At 36.4% G+C, this 22677-nt stretch overlaps 2 protein-coding genes across 4 annotated transcripts in view; both read right to left on the bottom strand.

Annotated features, from left to right (window-relative positions):
* The window catches only part of llgl1 (LLGL scribble cell polarity complex component 1), a 47699-nt gene extending 46370 nt beyond the window's left edge, over positions 1 to 1329 (bottom strand). For all 3 annotated transcript variants that reach the window (XM_016267373.1, XM_016267372.1, XM_016267374.1), the window contains exon 1: positions 1090 to 1329. In XM_016267373.1, coding sequence (XP_016122859.1) covers positions 1090 to 1170 — 81 coding nt within the window. In that variant the 5' untranslated portion in view covers positions 1171 to 1329. The remainder of the gene's footprint in view (positions 1 to 1089) is intronic.
* A 992-nt stretch (positions 1330 to 2321) lies between these two features.
* Positions 2322 to 22677, bottom strand: part of LOC107581768 (unconventional myosin-XV-like) — a 38303-nt gene continuing 17947 nt past the window's right edge. Inside the window, exons 25-67 of the mRNA XM_016267418.1 lie at positions 22174 to 22349; positions 22008 to 22092; positions 21630 to 21711; positions 20213 to 20343; positions 19972 to 20067; positions 19484 to 19719; positions 19222 to 19400; positions 18398 to 18470; positions 17959 to 18150; positions 17067 to 17173; positions 16893 to 16981; positions 16107 to 16230; positions 14712 to 14894; positions 14522 to 14586; positions 14352 to 14438; positions 13546 to 13624; positions 13315 to 13456; positions 13024 to 13114; positions 12734 to 12908; positions 12533 to 12648; positions 12370 to 12429; positions 11453 to 11528; positions 10961 to 11076; positions 10562 to 10680; positions 10278 to 10419; positions 10086 to 10197; positions 8974 to 9048; positions 8492 to 8697; positions 8254 to 8396; positions 8071 to 8143; positions 7386 to 7458; positions 7201 to 7274; positions 6994 to 7076; positions 6769 to 6899; positions 6592 to 6686; positions 6425 to 6502; positions 6232 to 6328; positions 5486 to 5646; positions 5197 to 5330; positions 4091 to 4224; positions 3868 to 4001; positions 3125 to 3265; positions 2322 to 2655 (exon numbers count right to left, since the gene is read on the bottom strand). Of these exons, the coding sequence (XP_016122904.1) occupies positions 2554 to 2655; positions 3125 to 3265; positions 3868 to 4001; positions 4091 to 4224; positions 5197 to 5330; positions 5486 to 5646; positions 6232 to 6328; positions 6425 to 6502; positions 6592 to 6686; positions 6769 to 6899; positions 6994 to 7076; positions 7201 to 7274; positions 7386 to 7458; positions 8071 to 8143; positions 8254 to 8396; positions 8492 to 8697; positions 8974 to 9048; positions 10086 to 10197; positions 10278 to 10419; positions 10562 to 10680; positions 10961 to 11076; positions 11453 to 11528; positions 12370 to 12429; positions 12533 to 12648; positions 12734 to 12908; positions 13024 to 13114; positions 13315 to 13456; positions 13546 to 13624; positions 14352 to 14438; positions 14522 to 14586; positions 14712 to 14894; positions 16107 to 16230; positions 16893 to 16981; positions 17067 to 17173; positions 17959 to 18150; positions 18398 to 18470; positions 19222 to 19400; positions 19484 to 19719; positions 19972 to 20067; positions 20213 to 20343; positions 21630 to 21711; positions 22008 to 22092; positions 22174 to 22349 (5067 nt within the window). The 3' untranslated portion in view covers positions 2322 to 2553. The remainder of the gene's footprint in view (positions 2656 to 3124; positions 3266 to 3867; positions 4002 to 4090; positions 4225 to 5196; positions 5331 to 5485; positions 5647 to 6231; positions 6329 to 6424; positions 6503 to 6591; positions 6687 to 6768; positions 6900 to 6993; positions 7077 to 7200; positions 7275 to 7385; positions 7459 to 8070; positions 8144 to 8253; positions 8397 to 8491; positions 8698 to 8973; positions 9049 to 10085; positions 10198 to 10277; positions 10420 to 10561; positions 10681 to 10960; positions 11077 to 11452; positions 11529 to 12369; positions 12430 to 12532; positions 12649 to 12733; positions 12909 to 13023; positions 13115 to 13314; positions 13457 to 13545; positions 13625 to 14351; positions 14439 to 14521; positions 14587 to 14711; positions 14895 to 16106; positions 16231 to 16892; positions 16982 to 17066; positions 17174 to 17958; positions 18151 to 18397; positions 18471 to 19221; positions 19401 to 19483; positions 19720 to 19971; positions 20068 to 20212; positions 20344 to 21629; positions 21712 to 22007; positions 22093 to 22173; positions 22350 to 22677) is intronic.

Below are 22677 nucleotides of genomic sequence, written 5' to 3'. Positions count from 1 at the left end.
TTAAAAATGTCCCCTTAAATCAACAGACCAATTTAAGCAAAACCAGGCTTGAAGTTGGCCGAATGATGCAGATGTCTTTTCACAGGTTGACAAAATGTGACATGATAAATAACAGGGCCTTCCTGTAACATTACACACGGTGTCATGACACTTCATCAGCATGACACCGCCGCTCTGTTTTTCCTAAACCATCTGTGGATAGATGTCATCAGCAGCATTTGAGAAATGAACAAAAGTGGGGACTTTAATAGGCTACGCTAAAAACATGCATAATGTGAGATCTCTCATTTCCTCCTGTTTTGCTTTACACTGAGGAGGAGGGAAGAAATGTTTGATTGTGCTGTAATGGTGCCAGAGTTTGGTCATCAGTAAAGAGCCTACAATCAAACACTTTCTATGTATTTGGCAAGAGAGCAGTAACATGTTCGTTATGATTTAAGAGCTCTACAAATCCTCACAATCACCCTGCAACTGCAGGATACATTCAAGGCTCAATAACAAACATAAATAAACAAACATTATTTATTTTCAACTAAATAAAACACTCATTGAGCTAAATAAATTGCGCTTTTAGTAAAAATACTAAAAGAACAATAAATTATAAACTACATATGTATGTATGCATGCATGCATATAAAGTCAGTAATATATAACTAACCACCCTAACCCTATATTAATCAGTCGTTCGTAACGGTTAAAGTTACAAACATGAGAAAACTTTGAGGTCACTCTGATTTAATGAGCTCCATTGATGAAGATGAATATTACACGCAAACACAACACATTTCTCATTCTCTTGAAGCCATAAGTGTTCAACTGTGCACTAACAAAAAGAAAAGCTACTGTTTCAAACAACTTTCATGCGCATATATGATCATATCTGGCCATGATAGTTGTAAACCATTGCCATATTAGCAAATGCATGTTAATACAGAGAAAGTAAATGAAATTGAACACGTTCACAATAAGTCATGTGTGAATACATTTGCTTGAATTAAATGTTCTTTCAGTCTATTTCAATGAAACCCGAAACCGCATGCATGCTCGAGAGAGAGAGAGAGGAGACCCAACGCTATATATCCCACATACCTTATTGAATGCAAACAGATCCTGTTTGATTTTCTCACGATGAGGGTCGTTCCCCTGCCGTCTGAACCTAAACTTCATCATCCTGAAGCCGAATCAGAGAAATATCACAGCCCGCGCCGTCTCAGATTGATATCAACTCCGTTAGGCGTGAATCGGTGCAGAGAAACAATGTGATCCTTCATGCAAGCTCCAGTTTCTTTTGTATCCACTCCTCAAGCCGTGCAAGTTTTTAGCTCTGTGTTTCTGCTGTTTGACCACAGGGCAAGTTCACAGGAACCACGTCTTGGGAGAGCCAATCAGAATGCAAGAATCTGTGACCAATTCACCAAACCACGCCCACCGCCAGTGTGCGTGTGGAAAACACGGATCAGGAATCCGCTGGATTAGCTTTACTTACTCACACATTTGATCATCGCCTGGCAGCAATTCAATTTCATTGCATGGAGAAAGCAGCCAATCAAATCATGTTCTTTTAGTATTATTTACATGCAATTAAAGTTTTTATTAAAAATTTTTATTCACTTTTATTTTTACATTTCCTTTTAATTTTAGTTTAATTTTTAATGATATGTGTTTTGTCATTTATTATTATTTATTTTAAATCTTACTCTTTGTTTAAATTATTTGTTTTAGTTTTATTTCACTTTTGAATATTTTTATGTTGCTTTTATTTATTACCAGCTAGCAATTTTAGTGTTTCAGCCTAAACGTATTCCAGGCGACATTTGAAATGTTTTAGTTTTACATGTAATATTTATATATTTCTATTTTATTATTTACTGTATTTTATTGCATATTGAATTGTAATTTATTTAAGCTTTATTTCAATTAACAAAAATGTTTTTAATAGTTTTTGCTTTATTTAATAATAATAATAATAATAATAATAATGCTTTTTAAAATATATTATTCAATGTATGATTCCTCAAATTGTGCATCTACTGTAAATAAGTAATACACATTTGGGAAAAACACAGGTCAATTGTGATTTTCTTTTTTTTATTTAGAATAAAGACTTCATATTAAACCTACATTCATTGTGCATATAGTTCATTTCCCATTCACATCCACATGACACATAAAAGCAAACAATATATAAATATTTAAAACATACAATAGTCTCAAGTAGTGCAAATCAGTATTTAAGAGAGGAACTTCAAAACTAGTGGCTAAAAAAGTGTTTCCCTCTCTCTCATACAAAAATAAAGTCTTGCTGATCACGTGTCCAGAACTAGAGGTAGTTCTATACCGTTTGAAACTATAGGCCCATATGTTCAACCTAAAGGAATGCATGCAAACTATTGTGCATAACAAGCTAATCCTGGAAATTGGTTTTGAAATTGCCAACAGGCATATTGCACTATCAATAATTACAGCTGGCTTTCGACGTGTAGGAGTTAAGTTGTGTCTGATTGCAATTATTGCCATAAAAGGAATAATAAATATAATCTGTGAGAAGGGGTGCTAGAGCAGAGTGATTTCACTGGGCGGCAGAGTAAGTCTCTTCTCTCGTACTGACAGCAGGTTCTCCATATGCATGGCGATAACACGGCACAGCTCAAGACTCTGTAAAGTCAAACGCACAGGAATAAGCTCCGCCCACACAGGCCCAATGAAAATGACCAACTCAGATTAACAACACACCTTAAAAGTGTGGCCAAGTAATTCGGAATTAGTGCTCTGCATTTAACCCATCCAAAGTGCAGTGAAGTGAACACACACCATGAACACACACCCGGAGCAGTGGGCAGCCATTTATGCTGCGGCACCCAGGGAGCAGTTGGGGGTTCGGTGCCTTGCTCAAGGGCACCTCAGTCGTGGTATTGATGGTGGAAGAGAGCGCTGTACATTCACTCCCTCCACCTACAATCCCTGCCGGTACGAGACTCGAACCCACAACCTTTAGGTTACGAGTCCGACTCTCTAACCATTAGGCCATGACTTCCCCTAGGGCATTAAAAGGGCATTAAAATGAGCAGATATTGCACAATTAGATTACGTGATGATTTGCAATCATATATTCCAAAGTCCATACCTGGTCCAGCTGTAACTGTGTAATGCGTTGAGACATTAGGTCACCCAGCATTATCTCCACGTACGGGTAACTGGAGCCAGATGTGGGCCTCTGTGTACGGGTGGACTGGACCTCTTTCAGCGGAAACTTCACCATCGGCTCCTGAAGAACATTGAAAACAGCTGTGACGTCTATATGAGACCGTTATAAAATATCATGGGAGGAAATGCAGAAAAATATACAGTAAAATGGACACTTTAGCAGTGTCAAAGCAGATGACATATTTAATCACTGAATCATTGCATACTTTTGTTTGTATAAATTAAACAACAAAAAAAACTTCTAACCTCGTCATTCAAGTCTGTACCTCGCACAAACATATAATAATAATGTAGATAATAATAAGAACTGTTTCTTAGGCAGCAAATCAGCATATTAAAATGACATCTGAAGGATCATGTGACATTGAAGACTGGAGTAATGGCTGCATTTAACATTTCACAATATTACTGTTTTTGCTGTATTTGTTATCAATTAAATGCAGCCTTGATGAGCAGAAGATACTTATTTACTCACCCTCAAGTCATTTCAAACATATGGCTTTCTAAATTGTGACAGAATTTTAATTTTTAGGTCAGCTATTATTTAAAAATATGCTGTAGTTTTAGAAATACAGCCTAAAAACCATGGCCAAAAAGTCCTGAGGCTATTTTTACATACTGTAGGCTTTTAGTAAGCATTGGAAATAAAGGGGTTAAACTTACATGAGTATCTTTTCTTAGAAAGTTCAGACCATTTTGATTGACAGCCAGTATGCATGGGGTGTCGATAGCACTATTACTGCTGCTCTGTATGTAGAAGAATGATGAGCCAAACATGGCAAAAGCACTCACGAGCCCTGAAACAGAGACACAAGCACAACAATCAGTGTTTGGAATAAAAGGCCACTGCCTTCACACTGGCTGTTCTCCCAAGTCAACACCTCACCCAGAAATTGTGCTTTGGCCTGATGAGGAGTGAGGGGCTGCACTTGCTGCATGTGCTGGGTCACCATGTTTAACCATTGCTGGTGCCGCTGGAGACCGAAGAGCTGGGTGGGGATATACTCCTGAACCTCATGGCTGATGGCAGAGAACAAGAGAGCGTTAGTCTATAGAAGAGGTAACTTATATTAGCTGAGGGACATCAGCCAGGTGATGTTCTCCATCAGGGGCCAACTGCAAAATTACAAGCACAACACTGTGTTTTTATAACTGTGAATTTGACCTATCTACAATTACTGGCACAGTAATTAACATGTGGACAGATCTTTTCAAAGGGACTCATTTCTCCCTCATACCTAGTAATGATCCCTGGGATTGTATTTCCCTTCAAGTTTCTGCTTGAAGAGACCAGAATGATGGCAACCAAGCTTAATGTATATCTCAAACTACAGTTCAAAGTTTTGGGTTTTTCTCATACCCACCAAGGATGCATTTATTTGATCAAAAATACATTAATAATATAATATTGTAGAATATTTTCACAATGTAAAATGAATTCTGTTTTAAATAATATATGTTAAAATGCAATTTATTCCTGTGATGTTAAAGCTGAATTTTCAGCATCATTACTCCAGTCTTCAGTGTCACATGATGCTTCAGAAATCATTCTGATATGTTGATTTGGTGCATAAGAAACATTTCTCATTATTATCAATGTTGAAAACTGTTGTCCTGTTTAATATTAATATTTTTGAGGATACCACTTTTTTATATGATAAACAGAAAAATAAAAAGACCAGTATTTATTTGAAACAAAAATCTTTTGTAACATTATAAAATGTCTTTACTTTACTTTTGATCCATTTAATGCATCCTTGATGAATAAAATAATCTTACAGACCCCAAACTTTTGAAAGGTATATTATAATAATTTCAATGTGTATAAGGGTTAAAAATTATAGTAATCTATTCACACATATGAAGTGCAATGGTAATTTAGTTCAGTGGGGTAAATGTGACCCGTTTTAAAGCTTTTCATTGATACATAAGTCAGTTCTTTCTCTGGTTGATAAATTCAGGATATGATGTCAGTCAGATTAATTGCATTACAAGGTGGGCAGGTAGATTGAGTCCTTGGCACGATGTTGCAGAGCTGCCAGTTTTGACACTTGCTGAAGCTGCTGCTCACTGGCTTTACCCTGTGGGACAACATTGAGCAGCCCTTTCAAGTAGTCAGGGGACACCTGTAAAATGTGAATGAAGATCAGATTAGTAGCCTGAACAGAGAAAACTTAGATCAAATCGAGAACAAATGCCTCAGATCTTTGTAACTTGCGCAATAAGCAGCACAAAACATGAAAGGAACGTCTGGGAAATTGAATCAGTCTGGCTGATGTACCTGATTGTAATGCATAGTGACTCCGAGCTCATTGTCAAACTTCAGTGGCTGCGTCCAGATCACTCTTCGAAACCACAGACTGTAGTTGCTATCAACATGTTCAGCTTCTGTAGCAACATCCAAGATGTACTCCCTTTTGTTTAGAGGGCGGACATTCTGACCTGGAGAAAAATTGACAACACATGAGAATACAGCTTTCAATCTTTGTAACACTTTTATCATCTTAAGAGGAAGAGTTCACCCAAAAATTACAATTTGCTGAAAATGTACTCACCCTCAGGGCATTCAACATGTAGCTGAGTTTGTTTCTTTGTCAGAACAGATTTTGGGGAATGTAACATTGCATCACTTGCTCACCAATGGATACACTGTAGTGAATGGGTGCCGTCAGAATGAGAGTCCAAACAGCTGATAAAAACTTTTCATTTCACAAGACATTCATTGATGGAGTCACGTGAATTACTTGTGGATTATTGTGGTGTTCTTATTAGCTGTTTGGACTCTCATTCTGACGGCACCCATTCACTACAGTGCATCCATTGGTGAGCAAGTGATGTAATGCTAAATTTCTCAGAAATTAATCTACATCTTGGATGACCTGAGGGTGAGTAAATTTTCATCTTTAGGTGAACTATTCCTTAAGTTAAAATGACCCTTTCATTTCCTAAGATAAGTGAACTACCATATCAGCTACTACAAATCTGATATTAGATTTTGATTATGTGTTTTCCTTTTTGTCATCTAACCTCTGTTTGTGACCACAAATATAGCATATTCATCCAAGGCTTCAAGTTTATGCAGACCCATCTCATAGCACAGCTCTTCAATGGAATCCAAAGCCACCTTCAAAGTACCAAAAACAAATTAGAACCACATTGTTCCAATGAAATGAATTACATGGTTGTTCAAGCTCCATTAAATATCACAGAGTCAACATACTGAGCAGGTTTTGATCTTTAGATGGCGTTCAATTCCACCAGGAAGAAGAAACAACTGGCGTTTGGAGCTCCTTCCAGCCTTGAAAACGTTGGATTGTGCATGTTTAAGCAGAAACTGCTGAAAATGTCACTAAATTTAGCATTAAAATTTGTTTATGTGCAACTAACCAGCATAGCTTTCAATTCCATCCCATCAGGATGTTCAACACGTCCACCATACTGGAACGTCTTCCTTAGGTTCTGCTCACAAGCCTTGGAAATACCTGTCAATATATCATGTTCGTGTAATCATCAGTCAGTATCTTATATGTGTAGCTGTAACATGTAGCTAAAGCAGCAGTATACCTTGAAAGTGCACCCCTGGACTTGCACAGACGTCTAGGAGGTACTTCAGCAGGTAAGGTTTGAGCGCCTCTGAACACTTGTAGTATGCAGTGAGGATGTACAGCAGCCTCCAGCCTCTCTGACAACTCTCCCTGTGAAATACAGAAAAGATCATCTATGACTCTGTCTGGCACATTAAAATTAACCCTCCATAGTTTCATCATTCAGAAGGAAGCAGACTCATACGTCTTGGAGCTGGTGTTCACTGTGATCTGCTTGAGGACTTGACAGTACGCTTCATCTCTCAGTAGTCCATACTCGCCACTCAGCTGCAAAAGAGATTATTCATATTGCATATTGCAGTGGCATTAAAGCCATTTAGCACATTCCTGTCTGGTTATCTTAATAATTCATGATGGGAATTCTTGTTGCACTATTTGAAGAGCAGCGTACCCTTAGGAAGGTGCTCACAACCTCCTGCTCCGTCTGGCTTTTCATAGGGTAGTCTCCCATAAACTTCATTATAGCTGCAAGATAAGAATTATTGAAGTTGTATTACATAGTAAACACAACATTTTTATAGATGACAGTAAAAAATATCTGTCTCTTAGTTAGTTCACATTGAACATACTGCTTACCAAGAAAAATCTCTGCAGCTACTTTGTTCATGTTTTCATCGGTGAACTCGATTAGGGACTCTTGAATTGGAGACTACATAACCAAAGCAAAAATCAATCAGAATATGCATAAGAAATATGGAACATTTTGAGAGGTCTTGCTTGATTTTCTTTAAACTTACAGGAATAGTTCATCAAAAAATGAAAATTTTGTCATCATTTACACACCCTCATGTAATCCCCCCAAAAAATTTCAATTGTAATAATAATCATAATAATAATAATATAAAAGGTGTTAAAATATTCCAAGTCTTCTGATGCCACACTGACCTATAAGACATCAGTTCAATATTTAAGTCATTATTCACTGAAAGAAAAACCATTATATTCACCCTAAATCTCCAATGTACAATTCATAAATTACTCATTCTTTGAGATGGCTCTTTTCCACAGAATTATTCAATTTTGTGTTTCATAACAACTTAAAATTCCATTTGTTTCTCACACAAAGCTGTCATATGACTTCAGTAGACTTGCAATATAGTGCACAAGATGTATAGAACACTTTTATGGTAGTTTTGTGTCCTTTTTAAAGCTTAAAACCCCCGGCTTATAATAGAATATTGATTAAAGAATGGCAGAATATTGATTTCAAATCAACTATTTTTTAAACATATTTAAGTGATGGTATGGTCGCATTCTATACCTTGGAAAATTTCACCATTTCTGATGGTTCCCTGGATTCCTTTGTTTTCTTTGACTTTTTCTTATATGAATCACTGCAAAATATAAGCAATATCAATGTTTCAATTACACATTTTCTTTTAATTAAACTATGTAACTGTGCGAACATGAACTCGCAGTTTCCCTTATGATGTAATCAACTGACCCATTTTTTCTCTGGGCCCCTCTGAAATATCTCTTTGCAAATTCCACCATGTTGTATTGGCTGTCTTGCAAGATTCTCTCATCGATGTCCATATCAGCGCTGTCTGCGTAGGCCTCTGCATACTCACTGACAGGAGACGCCACCTAGAGGTGAGATGCAGCAACACAACGGCACTCAGAAGGGTCTATGGCACACGTCAATCAGAATTTCAGATTATGTGCCTGTTAAACACATATACCTCAATAGACCGGTCGAGTTCATGGGCTGCGGCGGCAGACCCTACAGCCACTGCCACAGCTGCTGAGGCGGCCACGCGACCCTGCTTATTCTTGGGTTCCTCTTTCTTGTCCACAGGAATGTTAATGAAGTCAGGAGCAGCCACTGGCTGAACAAACTCCACAGGAAAAACCCCAGATCGCCCATGAATGGCCCCAAACTTCCAGCCTTAGTACCATACAAGAAATGGTGTGTGAAAGTGTGTGTGACAGTAGCATGGCATTTTAAGAGTAGACTGAAGAGCCTGTATAAAAAGCAGCAGTGAAACCATCATGCATGGGAAAGGAAGACAGGTTCTATACATGCAACTAGGGATACAGAATTTCAGATATGTCTGCACACCAGCAATTCAACTGCAATGATACTGCTAAGTGCAGCACAGAAAAACAGCACATGAAGAAACCACAAAACCGCACTCCATTCAAGTGTCCACACACGACCCACCAAAATCAGGTGTGTCTCTTTTTAATTCCTCCAGGAGAATCACCTTCTTTTTCACTATGCAACCATAACACTGGCCTGTGAAACAGCCACAGAGCTTAGATGAACAAGTTAGTGTACCTGTTACAACATATTTTGAATCCCCAGTATACCATTTGTCTATAACAATAAACTACAGATCAAAAGGTTGGGGTACATTTTTTTCCCTTTTTTTAAAAAATTGAATATTTTTATTCAGCAAGGACACATCCAATTGACCAAAATTGACCAAAAGTGACAGTAAAGACATGTTTGACATTAGAAAGGATTCTGTTTCACCTATATGCTTTTCTTTTGAATTTTCTTTTTAACAAAGAATCCTGAATAAAATCTGAATCACAACTGTTACAAAATATTAATCAGCACAACAGTTTTCAACATTGACAATAATGAGAAATGATTGATATTAAGAAGCAGCATTCATAATTATGAGAAGCAACTCAGCATATTGGAAAATTGTCATGTGATCATGTGTGATCAGAGTCATGTGACACTGAAGACTGGAGTAATTATGCTGAAAATTCAGCTTTAACATCACAGGAATAAATTCAATTTTATAACGTATTAAAATAGAAAACAATTATTTAAAAAGAGACTTTGCTCCAAAAAAAAAAAAACTACAGAACCCAAACTTTTAAACATTATTTTATTATATGATATTATATTAAATTATATTATATTATATTGAAACAGGAGGTATGTATGTGAGTCAATGAAAAATAAGACATTTCTAAATTATGAAGAAAAAGATAAAAAATTATCTAGTAAAATTAATGTAGTAATTATCTAGCAAATGCATGTTCCAATTTATAAATGATGTCAAATTTGTATAAAAAAGTAAATAAAAATGAGGCTCATCATTCTAAAACATGCATCATAACAGATTATTCAACTTATTTTATGAATGGAATTTAATTTTTTTTTTTTTTTCCAATAAATGAATAGATTACATTATTGACCCATGTGTGTCTTCAAGTGTTATATTTCAGAGCTGCTGTCCTAATCATTTAGTCTCTTTTCCCCCCAAATTTGAAGAGTAAAGTCAGGTCTTCACGACTGGTTTAAAGCAGTCTCACCTGCATCTAGGCCTTCCATTTTCTGCAAGCGTATGATGTCTCCCTTGTGGAAACTCAGCAGCGTTCTGTCATCTGTAATGTAATTACGCACAGCAACGACATAGTCTGAGTCCTAGAGCGAGAGAGAGAGAGCACAATTAACACACAGCACCACATCACCTCCGAAGCAAACCAATGTGTGTGAGAACGGACCTTTTTCAGCTCTGTGATAAAGTAGTCAATCATGGTTTTGACCTGAGGAGCTTTGGCAGAGAACAGAATCAGTTTCTCATTGGTGAGGTTGAACTCCAGCATGTTTTTGGAAGGAATGGTGACGAACATGATGTCTGTGTAGCTGTAAGACGTTAACAATGATCACAATACATCCACAACTCAAAATATGCATGGCGTGATGGCGGTGTCATTAACTGAAGTCATTAAAAATACAATTTAATTAGAAACGAGGGTAAAATACCGACATTAAAAGTCTCTGGTACCTGTAGGGTCGCAGAACTCTGAAGTAGTCTGGAGCTACCGCACTGCTCCTAACCATTTTCAAAAGCTTGATCCCTCTATGAGATGCAGACAGCACCTGGACTCCTGTGCCAACACTGCCCTGTTCAGGAAGATTTTGACTTGGGTTTGTTTTAAATAGCATTATGATGCAGCAAATGCCTGCTTAAAACATCAGAATACAATATGATGTGTTTTTGGATGCTGACATGCAAGACATGTTCACTAGTAATTTCACTATTTACATTTTGTGAACAGTGTGCTATGCTGGGCCACCCACTAAACCAACTCTGACCAACATAAACCAGCTTGGACCAGGACTGAAATTCATGCTGGTCTACACAGCTCTTTTCAGCGAGGATTATCTGAGAGCGATTCCTTACGGATGCTGGGAAGAGGCGTGAGAAGTAGATCTCCCAGGTGTCTCTTGCAGCAACCACAATCTTCTTCTTCACATTCTCATCCTGGATTGTGGCATTCATGTCAATGTTGTGCTCCACTGTCACAATACAGAAGACAAAATGTTGCTCTCAATAAGAAGTGCTCACATATTACATGAGACAAATGTATATGTAAGATAATTAACATAAATCATACCAAAAAGGCATTTCATCTTCTGCCTTTCTTCTGTTGTAATGCGAATGCAAGCCTCTGAGAACGTGTCATGGACAATCTAAGATCAAAGTTGTAATTATGGTCAATAAAAGTAAAAGCAACACAAATAGCTTTACATACACTACAGTTAAATAAATCTGAAAGAAATTAATACTTTTATTCAACAAGTAAATTGATCGACAGTAAAGTCAAAGTTCAAATAAATGCTGTTATTTTTTACTTTTAATCCAAAAATCCTTAAAAATTAACATAAATCATACCAAAAAGGCATTTCATCTTCTGCCTTTCTTCTGTTGTAATGCGAATGCAAGCCTCTGAGAACGTGTCATGGACAATCTAAGATCAAAGTTGTAATTATGGTCAATAAAAGTAAAAGCAACACAAATAGCTTTACATACACTACAGTCAAATAAATCTGAAAGAAATTAATACTTTTATTCAACAAGTAAATTGATCGACAGTAAAGTCAAAGTTCAAATAAATGCTGTTATTTTTTACTTTTAATCCAAAAATCCTTAAAAATGCTGCCACAAAAATATTAAGCAGCACAACTGTTTTCAACATTGATAATAATCAGAAATGTTTCTTAAGCAGCAAATCAACATATCAAAAGATTTTTGAAGGATCACGTGACACTGATGCTGAAAATTCAGCTTTACCATCACAGAAATAAATTATATTTTAAAATATATTAAAGTAGAAAACTTGCAATAATATTTCACAAATTACTGTTTTAGTGTATTTTTGAGCAATGAAGACTTGCTGAGCATAAGAGACTTCTTTCAAAAACATCAACAAAGCTTACTGATCCCAATATTTTTTATAGCAGCGCGCTTAAATTATGGCTGTTAAATATCAACGTTAAATCTCTTTATACAGATTATGTCCATAAAGTGGGTTTTGTTACTTTATTATGGAATGTTATTTTACAATTTATTATTGAATTATTGACGTATTATTGATTGTTGTGAGACAAGTAAAGAGCACTGTTGCATAAATTTATGCCTCACGTTTCATGCACACTTCATCCATCAAAACAAAGTTACACATTGACCTATTATTTAATTTTTAGGAACTGAATGTTTTATTGTTAGTTAACTATAAAATGACAAGATTAACATTATTGACCGACAGCCCTAATACCAAAGTGAACTGAAAAAATACAAATATATCAAACCTGCTTGAACAACAGGTCTAACATCAGCGGGTGGTTGAAGCTGTCTTTTGGATAAAAAACCTAAAAACAGATGACACAAATGTTATGTTTCATAATCACTTCCGTATAATTTAGAGCAAAGGCACTGTGTCCATTCACCCATCACAACACAAATGACACTGGCCTCTTTTCTCAAGTAGATCTTCCATGGTACATTGGTGTAGGTGTAGTGCTCTTCACTGCTCCTCTTGTGCAGCTGAGTCTGAATATTCTCCTCTTCTACTGGAAGTTCTCTAGATACTGTAATGCAACACAATAGCCATGCTACTATGGCCTCTACATCGAACGGAAATTAAATGACATACTGTAGATGAACTGAGTTTACCAGGTGCAGGTGCCGGGAATCTCTGACTAACAGCTGGCACAGGAGGTGATCGCTGCATCTTGATGCTTTTTGTTGGTTTCAGTGCCCCACCATCATAATCATACTTCTTTGCAGATGATGAGGGAGAGACTGGGATGTAGGTTTTCTTTCGCTGGTTGTGTGGGATACCAACATACTAAGCATTACCCGCAATGGTAACACAACAGCATACTGGTAATACTTTACATAATTGTAACTCATATGACTTTAACACTGTCAGTTTATCGGTAAACAATCTATAAGTGATCTACCTGTGGAGGTGGAGCACTCATCTGGTCCTTAAGAATCATAATAGCTTCATCATGGGGGTCTGGTTTCTTCAAAAACACTTTAGCTTCCCGCCTGCATTGAAGTACAGCACATTTAGAGCTTTGGCCTTTGTTCTGTTCTAATTTAAAGATCTCTTTTGATTAATATTTTATCAATGTTTTGTTGCAAGGTCAGTGAGAACATTGGTTAGCTGTGTATCAGTTTTCCGTTCAGGTCATTCATTATTAAAGATGTGGAATTGGCTTTTGGATCTAAAAATGTTCATTTCTCACCTGGCAATCTCTGTTGGTTTTACAGGGGTTGTCTGGTATTGCTTGATAATGTCTTTGATGTTGTGACTTGGCTCTAAATGTTCAGAGTTTGAGACAGTGGCTCGCACCACATCTCCCGCTGGTGGATCCCTTCTAGTTGGGCCTTTGGAAACATATCAACACACTAATGAAATAGTCGTTTTAATGAGTAAAATTAAGCAAGAAGGTGTATAGATTGATGTAATGACATACTGTACTGTCGCTGTGAAGATTTCTGTGGTGGAGAAGCAGGGGTTGGTTTGTAGGAAACAGGTCCAGTTTCTTGTTTAATCTTCAAATAAAAGACATGTAATGATTAAAAATGATGACAACAGATTTTTTAATTTACTGTACATACTGTTCATCAGTATGTTTTAAAATAAATGTACACTACTGTTCAAATGTTTGTGGTCAGTTTTTTTTTTTTTTTAAGAAATTCATACTTTTATTTAGCAAGAATGCATTACCTGACCAAAAGTTTATAATATTACGAAATATTTTATTTCAAATAAATGCTGTTCTTTTGAACTTTCTATTCAGAATCCTGAAAATAAATGTATCATGGTTTATGCAAAAATATTAAGCTGATTTCAACATTGTTAATAATAAGAAATGTTTCTTGAGCAGCAAATCAGCATATCAGAATGATTTCTGAGGGATCATGTGGCACTGAAGACTGGAGTAATGATGCTGAAAATTCAGGTTCAATATCATAGGAATCAATTACATTTTAAACTATAATCAAATGGAAAATAGTTATTTTAAATTGCAATATTAGTTCACAATATTACTGCTTTACAGTATTTTTTATTTTATAAATCCAGCCTTGGTGACCATAACAGACTTCTTTAAAAAAAAAAATACAAAATCGTACCAACCTCAAACTTTTGAACAGTAGTGTATGTGGGAATTTAGTGCTAATATGACTTCTATAGTACATGCCATTATAATATAATCAAAGAGTACTCTTAATATCTAGTAATTTATTAATATTGTAATCAGTGCTCAGAGATACTCACGGGGCTGTACTGGCTGGAGCGGGGAGCTGGCACTGAATTATACATCTGCTGCTGGAGGGCCATGGCTTGCATTGTCATCTGCTGAGCCTGTGGAACATCACATTAGCTCAGTAGTCAAACGCATTTAGCTGTAGCTAACTACAAGTTTAAGTCATGCTGTATGTGCTCACCAGTATAATCGCTTGCTGGTTGATGATGGCTTGCTGCTGCTGTGCTAAGACAGCTGGATCTACACCTTTAGAGATAAAGCAGATGTACTCTAATAGCTGTGATTAGAACACAGATATAAACAGCGCTGTCTTCCACAAATGATCCCAGAGAATAAATCAGCAGAAAGCGTCATTTATGCAGCATTCATACCTGACATATCAGGCATTGGTGGCACATTAGGCACAGCTGGAAAAGGTGGCATAGCAGGCAAAGCTGGCATAGGGGGTACTGAAGGTACGGCGGTAGGGGCGTGTGCATGAGGCACAGAAGACATAGCTGGCATAGGTATAGGTGGCATCATTGTTCCTCCCATAACAGGTAGAACTGGCACCGCTGAGGATAGTAAATATGGCTAAGGATCAGTGAGCAATTACCCCTGTAACATGTCTTAATCAAATGATTTAATGCAAGGATTGGCTTGGCTATAACGTTTTGAGGTCAGACAAAGCCCAATTAGCTGTGCCAACCCCTATATAAAATAAATATGAACAATATTGCTGAAAGTGAACTGAACACCTTACAACATTGTTCATTAACAGAATGGATGTGCTAAAATACTCTGTATTTTATTTTACTGTTTCAAAAGGTGTTTTAACAGGTCTAATTAAATTAAGTTGCACACATTTATATATACAGTATACACACAATCACACAAAACAGACTCTCAACAATATACATCGTTAAGTATCACTGACACTGCATGATACTATTATAAATATTGTTCATATTTTGAATTAGATTTTATTATTTATATTTCCTATTTTAGTCATTTTGTTGTGCTTTTTTGTCATGTCATTTTTATACGTTTTTGTTTTTTCATATGCCTATATCATTTTTAGTCATTTTTATTTATTTTAAGTTTTAGTTTTTCTAGTACTTCAAATTAAACTAAGCAACAATGACAAATGTTGCTGAAATGAAATACGTTTTTATATTTTATTTCAGTTAACATCCATTTGATTCAAGTAACAAAAATGGGAAACATATGACATAATTGTCTTCAGAAAAGTAACGCTATTGACAATATTACAGTTGAATTAGTAAAACAGAACAAACCTTAAGCTAACTAAATCACTTTTAATCTTAATATCATTTTAGAAATTAAATATAATTACATCTAATTATGTATTAATGTTTAATTTTTATATATATTTAGCATAAGAATAAAGCTTCTGGATTTTTTGTTAATTTGATTAGAAAAATTGACATGTAGCAAAAGTTGCCATCAGCTATTTATAGAGGATTTTTTTTTACACATACATATTTAAGGAACACAAATGGCACCCATTTTGTAGAATGACCCATGAAACACCAATCACCAAAAGCCACAGTCAGTTAAAATCACCAAAGCATTAAATCAGTCTAAATGGTACATTGATCATTTATCATGCAAATCATTTGCAAATGTGCGGTTTACAATCATTTGCAAGTCTGAATGTTTATCCGGCAATTGATTGCTTTCAGGTACCAATTGACCCTAGGGTACCCATCCATAATTGATGTGTGGTAAGGAGAGAGCAGAAAGAAAACAGATGCAGAGCTCACCACCGGGCTGCAGTCCAGGGGGATAAGGCCTGCTGGAGAGGGGCTTCTCTCTGTCACCATCCTGCCCTCCAATCCCACCAGCTCCCTTCATACGGCTGGACATGCTGGATGACTTCTCAAAATCCTGCAGAAGAGATAAGGCAAAGCAAAACAGGCTCTCAACTCTGGGCTGGACCATTCCCAGCTCAGTCATACGAGAAATCAATCTCCCCATGGGAGTACCTTATACTCTCTAAGAGGGGCATGGCCCATTTACTAGCGCAACTGAGACAGAGCCATGCTTGCCTAGACCACAGGAGTCTTGTTTATCATTACCAGTCTAGGACCTTTAAATGAGCAAAAAAAAATTATTTTTAAACTAACTAGTCCTTATGACTGAAAAATAATGACATGCTTATTTTTTTCCAAATGCCCTCAATCCAAGTTTTTTTATGTTTGCCCAAAAAAACAACAACAAACAAACAAAAGGTAAAACATTTTTTATTTATATAAACACCAAAATAATAAAGCTAAAGGCAAAAAAAAAATATGCTCAATGCTGTGAGAAATACGGTAAAGTGGCAACTTAATCACCCCCAGTGCAGGGGACCTGGCGCCCACAGAGCACATTTGATACACTCAATCACTTACACTATGACCATCAAGTGGCCAATTGTTTTCTTCATGCATTCGTGTTATATTTTTAAGCTTCTTTCCATAAATAGCTGCATTTATCTTCTAAATAATATTGTTTTTATTATATTTACACTTATCTGAATTAGGCATAAATGACCAAGAGACACTTACCCCATTACCATCAGACAGAACTGGGTCAAACAGGCTGTCGAGATATCTGTCCATGCCTTTCTGAGTTGGTGCTTCACTGAAGTCTGATTCTATATATTTTTTACAGTTATTGGGGGGAAAAAAGAAATCAGAACAGAATATGTAAAAGCAGCTTAAAAAAAAAAAACAGCTGACCGTGGCTGTAATATCCATCTGAATCTGGCAGACTGGAGCTTGGCATTGTCTGGGGGAGCAGAAGTGAGCTGTCATCATCAGAATCAAACCCGCTTCCAAACAGAGCCCTGTGAAAGTTCATATTGAGGGCAAAATATTAGAAAACAATACAATAACACTGCAAAACTATTTCCCCTGAAAATAACTATACTTACAACATATTCTTAGCCTATAACTATACTTAAAAAAAGTGATTTTTGCTCATAAAAAAAGTTAATGAAAAAGAAAGATTTTTTTAATATTTAATATTCACAATTATGTACATGAGATCAATGGAATATACAGTACAAAGCTTTTTAATTCTACATGGAGCAGGTTGTTTTAAAGATAGCACACAGACAGTATATTAGGACCACAAGATGCTGAGCTATGAATAATATTTACTGTATCCCCAAATTCTCCCTGTTATTGGACAATTTTAATAGGGGAATTAATCACTCATTGCTTTGAATTTCTACTGTGGCATCTGTAACTAAAAACCTTTGCTTTCGAAGGAAGTGCCATCCACTAGAAGTCATTATAAAGTCCAAGACGACTGGCAAATCAGCTAGCAAAGCATTTACAGAAATTATTGAAAATATTCATAATATAAATATTGACTTTTCGTGCCTTAAAGGTGAAGTTTGTCATTTCTGTGCAACTAGTGGCACTAAACAACATTTTCAAGCACTGTTAGCCACTAATGCCACAGAAATTACACACTCCCATTTAACACACTTTTAAATTACATGCAAAACAGATCTATTAAAATATAATTCATATTTATGATCATGTCTCATATTAGCATACATAATCCATTTCTAAAGTAAACAGAAGTACGATAAGCATGCAAGCATATCATATAGATACTGACAGGCTGGCATTGGGCCTAGTTCTGGTGGGACTCTCAGCGGAGATGATGAAGTAGGATTTTTGCTTGGGAAAATTTCTCATCAGTTCCATGTCTGCGATCAAGTCCATTACATAATCATGCCCTGCGAGCTCCGCCCACTGTCCGTGCTCCTTCATGATAACAGAACACCCCTTCCAGGACTCCGTCACACCCCTGCGGATCCAATTAATGAGACTATTCATTTCAGGCAAATTACAGATGGCAGAGATAATGAAGGCCTCATTATAGACTGTACATATCCCAACATGCCCGAAAGAAAGAGCCATGCACTAATGACATGGCATACAGCATATTAAAAAGCTCCTTGTGATGAATAGATGGTAACATTACAGCACCTACACTGACTGAAACCGAGCAAAGCGGAACAACAGATGAAACTTAATAAGGATAGTTTGTGTACCTATGCTGTAGAATATCTCCAGCCAGCTCCTCCCCACTCGTCCAGGAGTACAGAGGGCAAAGGAAAGATGTCCCTGTCAATACAACATGACGCTTAAGAGCTGTGGTTTGACAGGCATGTTTGAGTGAAGACTACACACAAATGACTGCTCTATTCTGCACATCACTACAGATCAGGTATCACCTGAAATACTGTAGATGCGCTTTACACAATTGTCTCTAGAGGGTTTTAAGAAACAAAGGAACCTGCCTGGCTGATTTAGGGGATTATGATGATGGAAGAGCCTTTCAGGGCTTTATATAACTGTTTCGTAAGCTATCTATTGAGTTTGTCTTATATAAGTGTGCATATCTCTTTCATTTCAAACCAGGGTGTCTCAAAATATTACGGTTTCAGCTGGTCTTTCAGCCTGACCATCGAAAGAAGTGGTATAAAACTAGCCTGCTACTGTAAATCAGCTATGATCTAGGCTGTAACACCAGCTAAAACCAGCCAACCACTACAGGCTGGTATCATTTGTTGTTTTCAGCAGGAGTTAATACTGAAATGTGTATTTGAAAAGTAAAATTAAGCGTAGGTTGCACCAATAAAGACTAAATTAGGCAGAAATTAGAGGCAATCAAGGATTTGTTAATCAAGGTTTTATTTAACGTAAACTTAAATTAATTTTTAAAAAATGTTTGAGTAATAGTGCAACAAGACTTAAAGTTTGGTTAAGGTTTAAAGTTAAATGCAACTGAATTAGACATTGACTGATAAGGGTTTTAACTGGCCAACACTGATTCAAGTTCACTTCAAACAATGCAAGTGAAACAGACACACACCATCAAAACAGTGCACTTGCAAAACCATGTTTGCTTTCTTCCTATTGGCTGTCCATTCCAGAAGGGACAATGGGTAAGTCCTCGCTGTCTCTGGTCCATACAGGGACTTTTGCATGGCTTGAATGAGCTTGTGTTGGCCAACAGCTTTGAATCCATTATAGGCATGATCTGAGACAAACCTAAAACATACAAAGCCAAAACGCAATGAAGGCTTAAATGTAGTTCATGACATGTTCAATGTAAATATTGGTGTGTTGCTTACTTCAGAAGGTATTTCTCCATTTTGGCTGATGGTGCAAAGGCACTCAGGCAGGCTAGCAGCAGCAGCCAGCCTCTCTCCGAGTTATCTGGATTGGTGTTTCTCCAAACCTGATTGGCAGTTTGACATAAGATTTCATCCCGCAAGCCAGGGATGGTAAGCCCCTTCTGGATGATGTAGTTTCCAAATAAATTCTCCTGAGCACCATTTAGATGTGGGTCACCCATAAACCTCAAGATCTACAAAGTGAAAGAAATAACAATGCTAATAAAGTTGAAATCACTCTTACTTGTGGCTACAGCAGAGGCACATAACAATCTCATGCTTATAGTAGGTCTGTGTGTTGAAAGGTTTATAAGTTATTGTTAAAAATCTGTTTCTCTATAGAGAAAATGAATGGTATTTTCACTTCCAGAACTAACATTCGAGCTTTATTGCATGTATTATAGATGACAATGGCAAAATCTTCGACAAAATATAATTCAGTGTACCATGACAAAGACGTCAAGAGCGTCATGTGTAAGATCGTCATCAATGTGGGTTAGTGGTGTCTTCAAAGGTGCAGTTAACATTCCAAACTTTGCCTCCTATTTATTGATACAAATATAAAAACATACAGTTTATAAGTTAATCAAGTTAGTTAGTCCAGAAAAAATATCTGCTTATTTGTTAATTGTCTGCTTATTGTAGCTTGTTTGTGATTTTTGAATATATTACTTAGGCATGTCTTACTTTGAAGTGAATCTGGACAAATTTGGAGATGGTGTAGTTGTTGATATCAAGAGGTAGCGTGAGCTGTGACTCCACCTGAACTGTCGGAGCCTGGACTAAAGCCAAGCAATCAGAATGGAGCTCTCTGCCGCCTAAAAAACACAGAGGTGAGAAGTGAGACAGACAGTGCACGCTATATAGATACACTACCAGTGTTGGGAAAACTACTGACATGTAACAGAGTTACATCATTTAATTACAAAATAAATGTAACTGTAATCTATTACAGTTACTGACAAAACAAATGTGTTATGAAATTACAGTTACTTATGAAAATGTCAACGATTACAAACGGGGTTACATCTGAATATTTTCGCACAGACACACACAAACAGATTTAATTGATTTATATGCCAAATTGCATTGACTGCTCTAAAATATATGAGACACCAATGTTTCAGGAGTTTAGGACACATGCTTATTCAATAACTGTTTTATTTTCTGTTTAGGTGTATGTATATGCTTTATTTTTTTTCGATTGACTGTTTTTTTCCCCAAGGCATTGTTAGATGTCAGCATTTCCTGTCATAGCTGAACAAAGATTTAATTTCAAAAAGAGTATCACAGCTATTAAACTATATCTTGTTATGATTTTAACCTCAGAAGGATCTCAAAATAAAAAGAGGTGCTAAAGTCAGATTTTGTTGTGGCTGTGCTATAAAATTACATTTTCATAATCTTAATTCAAGTGATGAAGGATTCTGAAAGTCTGACAGTAATCACTGTTGAGTACTACTGTAAGGTTCACCCTGCCTACTTTAAATGTTTTAAAATGAATAACAGTTGATAATATTCATTAGAAATTTGGAAAAGTAATCAAAAAGTAATCAAATGTAATCAGTTACATGACTTTAACAAAATCACATTTGACATTTTACTACATTTTAAATAGGGTATCTTGTAATCTGTAACCTATTACATTTCCAAAGTAACCTTCCCAACACAGCACACTACTGTTCAGTACTGTAAGTTTGGGGTTGATAAGAATTTTTATGCTCACCACAGCTGTGTTTATTTGATTTTAAAAAATACAGTAAAAACAGCAAAATTGTGAAATATTATTAGAGTTTAAAATAACTGTTTCTATTTTTATACATTTTAAAATGCAATTTAATCATGTGATGGCAAAGCTGAATTTTCAGCATCATTACTCCATTCTTTACAGTCACATGCTCTTTAAGAAATCATTCTAACATGCTGATTTGATGCTAAAGAAACATTTCTTATTATTATCAATGTTGAAAACAGTTTGTGCTGTTTAATGTTTTATGTGTAAACCTTGATACATTTTTAGGATTCTTTGATAAACAGAAAGTTTAATATCATTTCTTTAAATATATATTATATTAATGTATCTTAGCGTGAGAAAATGCAGTACCGGCAGCTGCTTGCAGCAATGCTCCGAGTTCAGCTGGAATGACCAGATGAGTGACGTTGACCACTTCCCGTTTAGACAGCTCCTGCAAATAAAATATATAGTATAATATTCAGAACAGATTTTGATCAGCATAAGTTTTTCAATGAAAATAATTTGAGACTATTTCCCCCTATATACTGTAGGCATAAGAAATACACTAAAATGTGGTAGATTTAGACAGTGATTGTCATTATAACCATTTCTATTCTCCTTTGCTCCTCTTCTGCCTTTCTCCTGGCCTCATATCGCAGCTAAAACAAAAGAGAAATAAGTCAAATTAATAAATGTGGGATTGTTGCTCAGCCTGATCACTACACACTAAAACTGCATTGTTCTTACCTTGATGTATCTCTTGCGATCAACGTACATATGGATCAGAGAGCGGAATTTCACCAGGCTAGCTCTCATTTTCACATACCGTTTCCTGTGCAAAGCATGTAAAATTAATATTTTTACAAAAGGGGCAGCCCTAAGCATTTTGAGTGATAAATGATATAGCTTGTACCTTGTGAGAAAGCCTCGGCAGTGGGCCTGCAGGCGTATGATCTTCATGCGGAAGGCCATATAACGTTTTCTCACAAAGAACATCCTGACATAACGCTGCAGAGTCAGAGCAGCTACATGCCTTACTCTGTCCCTCTTGCTCTCCAACAGGAAGTATATGTCCTCTTTCATGAACAACTAACAAACAAAATTTGCAATGTGCAAAAAAACAAAGACATGTAGAGTAGCCTCATATAACCAGACCTTTCACAGTCTGGTGCACATTGTAAAATACCTTGCCAAGAACTACATGCGGGTGGTCTGTCCAAAATTGCATCCCTTCTGAGTAGGTACCTATTCTGAATTAGTACGTACTTTACAACTGTTAAAAAATATGTTCTGAATATGTGTAGTGTGAATGACATCCAGACGCACTACATCTGTCATGTTGTCATTGTCATGTGACCTACCAGTGTCAGTTATGTTGCTTCATTGACATTCATATAACTCATCTACCATGGCCTCA

This window comes from Sinocyclocheilus grahami, unplaced genomic scaffold (assembly GCF_001515645.1).
Source record: "Sinocyclocheilus grahami isolate Dianchi unplaced genomic scaffold, SAMN03320097.WGS_v1.1 scaffold37.1, whole genome shotgun sequence".
NCBI classification, from domain to species: domain Eukaryota; kingdom Metazoa; phylum Chordata; class Actinopteri; order Cypriniformes; family Cyprinidae; genus Sinocyclocheilus; species Sinocyclocheilus grahami.
This window is presented reverse-complemented; position numbering and strand designations above follow the sequence as displayed.